At 45.6% G+C, this 11010-nt stretch overlaps 1 protein-coding gene across 4 annotated transcripts in view; it reads right to left on the bottom strand.

The window, feature by feature from the left end:
- Positions 1–5843: 5843 nt before the first annotated feature.
- LOC113212091 (uncharacterized) overlaps positions 5844–11010 on the bottom strand; it is a 22262-nt gene continuing 17095 nt past the window's right edge. For all 4 annotated transcript variants that reach the window (XM_052270595.1, XM_052270596.1, XM_052270593.1 and 1 more), the window contains 4 exons: positions 9528–9679; positions 7002–7088; positions 6681–6924; positions 5844–6117 (listed from right to left, as the gene is read on the bottom strand). In XM_052270595.1, the coding sequence (XP_052126555.1) occupies positions 5971–6117; positions 6681–6924; positions 7002–7088; positions 9528–9679 (630 nt within the window). In that variant the 3' untranslated portion in view covers positions 5844–5970. The remainder of the gene's footprint in view (positions 6118–6680; positions 6925–7001; positions 7089–9527; positions 9680–11010) is intronic.

The raw sequence follows: 11010 nt of genomic DNA, 5'->3' as shown, positions 1-11010 counted from the left end.
GGTCCACTCCTAGAGAACGAAACGCCTACGGCAAATCCTAGCAACCACCCCTAAAGGGCTGCAAGGGGGTATCAAAGAAAAGGGGGTAGGTCAAAAAGGTCAGAAAAAATATTTTTTTTTATGATCTCCTAAGGGGTAACTCGTCAAAGTAGAGCCCTATGGGCGAAAATTTTGTCCGTTTTGCTCTATCTCTCACCGTTTGGGCGCTAGAGGGAGTGTCTCTCACAAAAGTGGCCCAAAAATAAATTTATTAATTTACGAAAATATTGGAAGGTGTCAGAAGAGGTAACTTGTTAAAGTAGCGTCCTCGGACGAAAATTTCGTCCGTTTGGCTCTATCTCTAACCGTTTAGGCGCTAGAGGGCCTTGTTTGCAGAAATAAGTTAAAAATTGCTGTAGTGAACAATTAAATGTAAAAGAAGGCCCAAAACCGCAAAAGAGGTAAGAAACTCCCTCCCCCCACCCCAAAAACGTTTTCTAAGCAGAAGGGTGGGTTGTAGTCGCGGTGTTTCACCGTTACATCCCTTACTCGTGTCTACGGGGCAAATTTTAAGGACGACGGGCTTTGCGGGCCGAAGGCCCGTTACATCATTTGATTATGTTCTACAGCAAATCGCGTGACAGAAATGGTCGGGCCGCAGGCCCGACCATCGCCGCCGGCAGGCCAAGCAGGCCCGGCCCCTGCCGAACGGAGTTGCCGGCGCAGCGAAGTGGAGCTGGCAACTTCGTTTGGCGGAAGGGCGGGCCTGCTTGTTTGTTGAGATTTTAGGAGGCCAAATATGTCGTTTATTTTGAAAACCTCCCTTATATGTTTGTTTGTCTGTCTGTATGCACGATAACTCGAGAAGGAATTGGGATAGCGATCTAGGAATTTCAGGGTTGTTTTGTATCATAAAAAGACAGATCGAGTTTGAAGATGAGCATTCTAGATCAATAATTGACTTAAAAAACGATAACAAGCAGGCCCGCCCTTCCGCCAAACGGAGTTGCCAGCTCCACTTCGCTGCGCCGGCAACTCCGTTCGGCAGGGGCCGAGCCTCCTTGGCCAGCCGGCGGCGTTTGGTCAGGCCTGCGGCCCGACCTATAAGTCACTATATATATTTCGAACAATCTTATTAGGCTTTTTTTTTGGGGGGGGGGGTTGCGGCCCTCAAGATTAGCTCCTTGCACACGAGAAAAGCCTGTAACGGTGTGACACCGTGACTTCACTCCGCTCTTCTGCTTTGAAAATGAATAAGAAAAGAAAATACAAGGACAGTTTTCAGCTTGTATTGTTTTTCAAACAGTCTTCCCAGTCAACAAAACATAGTCCCGAACACATCCCTGGTCCGGTTGGGATGTGGGACGTCAGGACGTCCCACAGTACTACAGAATGCAACATTTTTTAGACCCTGAGCAGAAGACAAGCACCTCCCACCAGTACGTCCTGAGTAGGAGGTGATTGTCACATCCCGGAAGGAACGTCCCCAGGAGGAACTTTCACGACCTGACCATCACTTTATACAAAACAATATGACAATATTCAAAAGTAAAGTGAGACTCGATGAGTTTCTTATCTGAATCTTAATCATATTCATCCAGAAGCAGGTCCTGGAGAACTCGGTCAAGGTTGACAGAGTTTACAAAAATTATTCATGGCAGTCATGTGATGTATCACTTGACCACAATTGTACCTCACACTTGGCGAGGGGTCTATAAAAGAGGTATGCGGATGATCCGCGAGATTTAAATTAGACATCACACAAAATCTGAAATTGTGTATGCAAGTGAACATTGGTAGTGCAATTCGACTTCATGCCCCTTGCTTCATACGGAAATAACGTAACTTTTCAAAATACTCATTATTTCAAACATTTTAACGCAAAAATGATAAAACCTACGAGGATCGCGCCGCTAGCGCCATCTGTCGGCAAAATATAGCACGGCACACGGCTGACACTGGCACACCAAAGACCTCCCGCAGCAGATGTATACAGGATGCTCATCATCCTGCTAGTCTCCCTAACCATGACATCCGGAGCAGGTTATCTGTAGTACGTCCTGGTGACATTCATACTGGCACATCCCTAGCAGACGCATACGTAACGTCTTTTCCAAAGACATGCTGGTCAGCACCCTGACTTGACGCCCCGAGGAGCAACCCGACGGGTGCCCCTGAGGAGGTACTCGTATGTTACGTCCTGCCCCGATGACATGCTGAGTAGCTCCTCGGCGGGACAACCCAAGGAGCTATACCGCTGGTATATCCTGAGGAGTAACTTCTCAGTACCTTAACACAGAAGTACCTCCCAGTCAGATCCCGGCCAAGACGTCCATGTGGTCGTGCTGCACAACACATCCTGATTTGCTCCAAAGCATGTATTCTTGGGATGTCCCAGTAGCACGTGTGAGGGATTCGTTTGGGATGATCCCAAACTCTTCCCAAAAGTAAATGGGAGCTGCTTTGTTGACTGGGTTAAAGCTGGACTTTATGCCATTGTTCTAAGTATATCGACCTCGAGCTCTGAAACGATTAAAGAGACGACAGTTTCAAGGCCTGATTCTGATGCAAAATGTTCTGTTTTGGATCTTACTTCCTCTGTCGTTTTTCGCCCGCCCTTCTGCTTTGAAAAAGCTATCTAGCGGGCTTATGGAAACGACCTCGTGTCTGTGTGTCTGTCTGTCTGTTCCACTAAAAGGAGATGTGCTATAGACTTGAAATTTTCAGGGTATCTTTCCTAGAAAACAAAACGCCTTCGGCAAATCCTGGCAACCACCCCTAAGGGTGTCAATGGTGGTATCCAAGGTTCAAATTCTCGCCCAAACAGTTATTTTTATTATATTCCTCGAAGGGGTAACTCGTCAAAGTACAGTTCTCTAGGCAAAAATTTCGTTCGTTGGGCTCTATCTCTAACCGTTTAAGCGCTGGAGGGTCTTTTTTGACAGAAATAAGCTAAAAATTGCTGTAGTGAACAATAAGTTTCACAAGAAGGCCAAAAAACCGCACAAGAGGAAAGTCCCCCCCACCCCAAAAAAACGTTTTCTAAGCAGAAGGGTGGGTTGTAGTCGCGGTGCTACACCGTTCCATCCCTTTCTTGTGTCTACGGGGAAAAAATACGACGGGTTTTAGTGGGCCGAAGGCCCGTTACATCATTTGATTATGTTCTTCAGCAAATCGCGAGACAGAAATCCATCCATCCATCGCCGCCGGCAGGCCAAGTAGGCCCGGAAGGGCGGGCCTGCTCGTTCGATTTGAGGCCTTCTTGCACGTCGCTATGCACACTGCACAGTGCGGTCATTTTCGGCGCATTTTCGTCGAAAAATCACCTCTAGCGCCCAAACGGTAAAAGAAGCCAAACGGACGAAATTGTAGCCCGATGGGCTCCACGTTCACGAGTTACCCCTCAGGAGTCACCGAGGGGGGGGGGGGGGGGGGCCCTTCGAAAAATCATTGTACAACCCCCAAAAAAACATTTAAAAAATCAAAAAAAAAAAATCAAAAAAATCAAAATAAAATCAAGTGGAAAGTTGCATAAAAATCCGAAAAATCGAGAACAAACGACCCCAAAACTGAGAAAAATGGGCACAAAACAAGAAAAAACACGAAGTTTTTGTAAATATAACTGTTATTGTCTTTTTCATAGCTTAAAAATCAAAAGAAAAATCTAAATCAAAAATCAAAAAAATCAAAAAATCATTGTACACATTTTGTTTGAGTGAGCCCCCCCTCGGGAGTAACTTTTCTTTATGTCCTGTTTTCTTTGATACCCCCTTTCAGACCCTTAAGGTTGGTTGGCAGGATTTTGCCATAGGCGTGTTGTTTTCTGGGAGTGAACCTTGAGATCCCCTGAAAATTTGAAGTCGCTACCACATTTCCTTCTAGTGGAACACACAGACACACAGACAGACACGAGGTCGTTTGCGTAAGCCCGCTGGATAGCTTTTTCAAAGCAGAAGGGCGGGCTAAAACAGCTCAGCGCCTCCACGGCTGGGAAGAAACGCTCAGCTCACTCCCGCCGGGGAACAAAAGCTCAGCTAGCTGGGCGCTCCCGACAACCATTTAAGTCGCCTTTTCATCGAACATGTTACATTGGTATCAGTCTAAAGAGGCGAAAATTCTCTTTCGAATGATACTAATATCACACACTGTTACTCAAGGAATAAATTCGTTTCAATGTTAAACCTGTCACATTCGTTTGAATAGTGTGTTACACTCATTTGAATGTACGTGAATTGATGCTCAAATGGAGCCAGCACGGTGGAGGGAGATACGGTGGGGACACTGGGGTACTTGCGCCTTTCACAATTCCGGCTCCGTTTCTAGTACCTGAGTACGCTGCCGGGCGGCGCTAATCGCAGGACGTACTGGGGCGTGGCGTAGCGTAGCGTGGCGCACCACCAGCCCGTGAATGCAAGAGAGAGAGGTCCGAGCCGCGTACCGGCTAGCCCGCGCCACGCCCCAGCACATCCTGCGTTGAGCGCCACCCGGCGGCGTACCCAGGTACTAGAAACGGAGCCGAAATCGTGACAAGCGCGGGTAGGCAGGAGCGGCGGCCCAGTGTCCCCTCCACCGTGGGTGCCAGACTTGGCTAGGGATGGACACTTTATGCAAAAAATAATGCCAAATTATGCGGGCAAAATCTGGTCAATTATGCGGCCATTATGCGGGTTAAATAGTGAAAGTATGCGCCAACTATGCGATAAAAATCTGTGAATTTATGCAAATACGTGCAAATATCTGCGAAAAAGACGGAAAAAATGCAAAACAATGCAATAAAACAAATTTATTTATGAAAATTTAGTCTTAATATCCAACATCTAAGATTTAAAATGTACCTTGACGTTTGCCGTAGCCTTCGATTTTGTTAGACAGCGTAAATATATGGTAAAAAGTGAAAAACCGACTGAAAATTTAGATGCTCTTGTCAGATTATGCGCTTAAAATGCGAGTTATGCGGTCATTATGCGAGAAATGCGAGAAACGGCAAATTATGCGTTTTTATGTGACCTAAAAATGAGTTCTTCTAAGCACCCCAAACTCATATCTGTTCATATTTTTTCATTCTGAGCATTTTACAAAATTATGCGTTTTATGCGCTTGCATAAAGTGCCCATCCCTAGACTTGGCCGATTCACGTTTAAACGAATGTGACGTCACATTCGTCGAATAACAGTGCTTTTACGATAAAAAAGGGACTTAAGCGGTTGCCGGGAGCGCCCAGCTAGCTGATCAGTTTTTCCTAGGCGGGAGTGAGCTGAGCGGTCCCAACCGGTCCCAACAGTGTTGTGCCAGGGAGGTGTTCGGGACTAGGCTTTGTTGACTGGCACCACTAGATACCCCACACATGTTTTTCATGGCATTTTTGTTATGTGTGCTTCTCTGGTTTAGTCGCGAAGCATGCTAGAGCATGCCTTTTCTGCACAACCAAGGGCTCTAATGCTGTTAGGAACGATCACAGTACGCCACCCCCGAACAAGAATAGCCGATCTGAAAACCTCCAGGGACAAAATATCAGATCTGCATTCTGGTGGTTCTGAGATATTGCAGGGTGAAGATTCAACACTCCCATATAAATGCAGTTCGTATAAATTATCAAAGATTTTGTGCCTCCAGTCCAGGGTCAAGAAAGTGCTGCGGCACTAGATTTATGGGTTTTTGAGAGATTTGAACCATTGTGTATCATCAAATGGATCAGAAATGTAACTGATAGAAAATATCGTAAGATTTGACAAATAAGTCAAAACGCCCTAAAATGTTACATGAGACGTTTTACTACGGGGCAGTGCAGATCGGACATTTCACTCCTGGGGGTTTCAGATCCGTTTTTCTTGTTCGGGGGGAACGAATAATTCTTTTCTCTGTAATACAAGAGCGCCTTATACATTTTTATTAAATTTTACAACAATATATTACCCTTCGACATTAACAAATTTATCAGTATATTGTGTTTAAAACTTCCAACCAGTGCCGTAACTACGAGTTCCCTGTCTCCTACCAATGCATTGTCTGGAGGAACATTTCTTCAGAGTTAGAATAGCCACCTTTTAGAAGATATTCTAGGGAACATATTCTTATGATGCACAGCAGGTCGTCGAGCTGGTCCATAATAACTCCTGGGTTCAGTGCTTGAAATATTAACTGAAATAAAGACAAAAAATACTATTGAACGTAAACTGCAAAATGCTTGCAAAGATACCTACGCATTGCAAACGATTTTCTTTGCAGCTTGCAAATACTTTCGAAACATTGTAATACGAAATAGCTCCTCGCTAGCTTGCAAACTATTTCTTTGCAATGCAAACACACAGTTTACAATGATTCTTACAGCTTGCAAAGAGTTTATTAGCAATACGAACTAATTATTTGCTATGCAAAGCTTGGAAATACTTTGTAACGCTGCAAAGAATATATTTTGCAAGCATCGTACTGTGATGCATATAGCATGTCATTGAAGATGTTGACAACGATTTTCTTAGAGTTCATGGTTTTACGTGGAAACTTGTTGCACAAAGAGTCTTACATAAATTGCCCGTATTTCTGAAACCACTTGATTCATAGTAGAGGGACTTCAGGAAACGGGTTACTTAACAGTACCCACCCTAGGCCAAGAGTTCACATTTTCTGTATTTTCGGTGTGGATTGTGGCAATTTCACCCAAACCTGGCCTTAAGTTTCTACCACGTTGTGAATATTTTATTTACCTGGCAACATTCCAGGCAACCCTTTGTAGTTGGCATGCAGATTGACGCAGTCTCTAAAGGCGTGAGTCCAGAGCTATCGGCTGCGTGGACAAGAGTCGGCGCCACACTCAGCAGCAACTTGACAGCGGTAGCATGGCCATTCTGAGCGGCCAGGTGCAGCGAGGTTGAGCCAGAAAAGTTTGGGGGGCAGTGTGGAATCAGAAATGGGTCGGCTGACTGCACTCTGCTTCTCGTGGTATCATCGCTGAGACAATTTCAGAGCTTTATCGGTGCCAATAGTAATCCTCATTGGAAAAATCTTAGTGCTTAAATAATGCTTACCTATGCAGAGCAAGTAGTTCTTCCATGCACTGTACGTTGCCATCTTTGCTTGCAATCATGAGGGGTGTGAAACCAATGGAGTTCCGTCTGCAACAAAGGCATATCCCGCATATAATTTTTAGTTCGCCCGGGCTTCTGCGCGGCTCCGTCGCGCGGAAGCTGAATCCGCCCCGCGGAATGATGCGAAGTCGCACAGAACAACGCTTGTCCAAGATGCCAGACATGTATGTGAACTGCCCGGCGTTGTTGATTGCAAGGTGTCGTAGCGGGGCCGGTAGGATGTCAGCGGCTCGCGTTCGTAGCTAGCCGCGCGCACACGGTTGCTTAAGAGTTCCGCCGGACCATTCATGAACACTGCTTGTCTCGAGGGGACCACCACTTCGATTGAGGATGTACACAGGATTACGTGATTACAGGGATTACACGTCACTTTTGAATGATTACACGTGAGTTACGTTGAATTTTAGGCTCTAAAACAATCAAATTTGGACATTAAGGTAAAATTTAGTGATAATGTTTTAAAATTTGGTCGAGGATTACATGGAATAGATACGGATTACAGTGTACACAGGATTACGCGAGTGGTGGCCCCCTCGGCTTGTCTAGTATTACAGAACTGCCCCCGGGCTGCCCGGACGCGCGCCCAGTCACGCTCTGCCACCAGTTCGCCGCGCGGCCTCCGGGCAGAACCGTATAAACGTAAAAAGTTCCGACAGATTTCTGGCCTAAATTTCAAATTGAGAGACAACAGGACCGCAACGAGTTTTTAATTAAGCTGCTAGACCACCTGGACAGACAATTGAATTACATGTCCCCAGGTACCAAATCCCCTATGAAACAATATTTAATACCACTACTCAATCTGTTGGTACGATCTCAGTGAACTTCAGTTTAGTGTGTTTCACAACCCCTTCTGAAAATAATATTTTTTTAGTGACTTGCAATGTATGCAACTTGGATTCCACAACCAATGGTGAAGTTCGAGACTTCTCATTGAGCGTCCGTCCAGCACTTGCTACGAGTATATCTGAGTATTTTAATCCTGAGACAATCTCGGACTATAAGTGCATTCAGTGCCACAAGTGTGTAAAAGCTACAAAGACTAAGGAATTGATCAATCCTTCAGAAGTTTTGATCCTTCATTCAAAGAGGTATTCACTTATCAATAAAAAAGACTAGTTCAAGAATCAACAAAATAATCTTCTCCTGAATTGGGTGTACAAATGTCAAGAATTGAATTGGACTAAATTGGTTGAATTGTTTTTGAATTAGCTTGAATTATTGTGATTTGAATTACTTCTGAATATTATGTTGAATTAAATTGAAGTGGTCTGGGTCTGAATTAGTTTGAATCGGCCAGAATTAGGGGTGTACTGTACATTTTTCAGAGGAGTTATCCACCCCTTGAAATTAAAACTATGGAACATTTGCTTTAGTTCCAGATTCACATGGGATTTACAAAAAGATAAATTTTTTGTAAAGTATAATCCCACCCTGACTATTTCTGGGACAAAACACAAATTAATTTTGGTTGTAGTCCACAAAGGTAAAGCTGCTGGTGAAGGGCATAACATCACTGTGTCGCACTGTGCGGACCAGATGTTCAAGTGTTTCAATGATGAGATAGTATGTTTATTTTGCCATTTCATAGTATTCTCCGTTACGCATTGTTCTACAGCAAGCAATTTTCTCTGTGTGTAGGTAACCATCACCGGCATTCAAAAATGCCTTCAAGAACAAGCTTATATTTTATTTTATGAGAAAATGACTGCTTAGACGCAAACTAAGGTTTTTGTGTTTCTTTTGTTTTTTAAAAGATCTCTTAAGTTTCTTACGATGCAGGTTTGCAGGCTTCATAAAGCAGCCCCTTCTTGAGGGGTCCTTTCTATGGTTTTGCTCCATGTGTATTTGAACATCCATGGTTAGCAATTTTATAGGGGACCTCGCATGGCTCTTTATGTTGGACAGAAGAAATCTCAAGTTTATTTGATGAGAAAATGTCTTAAACCTGTACACACCATATTTTCAAAACGAATTGGAGAATGCTACGTCGCTGCTTTGAACGTAAGTTTAATTTTGTATGAAACAGTCTGGGACCATGTCTACTGCTGCTGTTGTTCGGTTTAAATAATACAACGCTAGCGCGAAAAGCAGACGATAGCACACGATAATCCCGAACGAGAGTGGCCGTCAGTGCGCATGCGTCGCCTCCCTTCGGGCCTTTGTGGTGAGGGAAGGCAAGCGAGCGTCAAGAGAATTCAGCCTCGCCAGTCGAGAACTTAGGTCTGTCTCACTATATTAAGGCGTGCCAACTTCGTGCGACCAAGAACTACACAGCGGGTTTCCGAGTGGCGAAACCTCCGCTTCGCTGCGCCGGCAACACCGTTCGGCAGGGGCCGGGCCTGATTGTTTTATCTGTAGACGTCTCTGTGGTGGCAAATTCAGTCCTGGGTCGCCTTTGGTCAGCCCGCGAGAACTAAATGTTTAATGTGTGCCCTGCCCCCACCATTACCTTCCATTACTTACTTTCCGTCGGGTGCACAGCCCCTACTGATCAGGAACCTTAATGCTCTGGGTGCGTTTGGTAGTCTAGGTGCCACTAGGAAACACAACACGGGCACCTTTCCCAGGCCTCGTAAATCATTGACGACTTTTTCACAGGAAACCTGATGGTACTCCTGTAAGAAAAAAAGGAGACCAGACACCTAAAGTGGATGGTGAGCTAGTGTAAAGGTTAAAGTTGTCTGCCCCGTAAGACAGTCGCGTGCACACATCAGATAGGCTTCGCTATCGCTCAGCCAACAACAATAGCGCAATATTTGCGTATTTGTCGTTTTCAGAACATTTTAAACCCCAATTTCAGTTGTGGACGCCAGTGACGCCGCCGACAAATTTTAGGCCAAACGCCGCCGCCGATAAAAATCCGGTCGGCGCTCATGTCTAAGTCGAAGTGACGGAAAGTTGACGAGCCGGAGGCCCGTATCTTTGTGTTCATTTTGGCGCTACCCGACTCGGGTGTTAGCGCCGTATGCCAGGCGCGTCGCAGCGCAACAGTGTTTCGTGAGATATCGCGAAGCTGGTTACGCCAGACGTGGTCTGTCGTACATCTACCTAGTTTTGATGGCTGCAACAAAACATATCCCTTAGTGCAGGGGTCGCAAACTCGCGGCTCCCGAGCCAGGCGCGGCTCGCCTAGCCCGGTAGCGGGGCTCGCCGAGAGCCGCGCACCTCTTGCGTTCGGCTGGAGCCGAAGTTCCCTAGCGCCACGCTCTGGTTGTGTCTGCCTTTGTTTCACTCACTAAGAGCCATTAGGAGTGACAAAGACAGACATACAGGCCGGCGGACGACGCGACAAGATATGTCTCTCCCATCGAAAAGCTCGTAGAGCGCGTGGCCTTTGCAGGCGCGGCTTGGCAGAGGTAGCGCCCGAGCGCCCGTCAAAGATGGCAGAATTGTGCTTTAACCTTTAAACTTGTTATCCCACCCACAATGTGCCAATGTGAAAGGCCACCGTGCCTGTTTGTAAGGCCAGGAGCGTATACTTCGGCTTTGATCAAATCCGCCATAGTTGAAATCGTCGAAAAAGACTATCTAATTTAACGAGGTACCTCTTTAAAAAGCATATAAAAATTAAATTGTGCGAACATTTGAACCTTGGATACCCCCATTCACACCCTTAGGAGTGGTTGCCAGGATGTGCCGTAGGCGTGTCGTTCTCTAGGAGTGGACCTTAAGATACCCTGAAAATTTCAAGTTTCTAGCACATCTCCTTCTAGTGGAACAGACAGACAGACACACAGACAGACACGAGGTCGTTTGCATAAGCCCGCTGGATAGCTTTCCAAAGCAGAAGGGCGGGCTAAAAATGGTCGATTTTGCGCATGTTTTAGCGGCTTAATGGTTTATTACGGACCAACCCCCTTGCAGCATAATGTCAGAGCCATAAAGGGCGAGGCCTACGCCAATTTGAAAGATAAAGAAAAGACCGCCCCCATGACCCCCTCCCCCC

Source organism: Frankliniella occidentalis, unplaced genomic scaffold, assembly GCF_000697945.3.
Source record: "Frankliniella occidentalis isolate FOCC.00 unplaced genomic scaffold, Focc_3.1 Scaffold128, whole genome shotgun sequence".
In the NCBI taxonomy this organism is placed as follows: Eukaryota; Metazoa; Arthropoda; class Insecta; order Thysanoptera; family Thripidae; genus Frankliniella; species Frankliniella occidentalis.
This window is presented reverse-complemented; position numbering and strand designations above follow the sequence as displayed.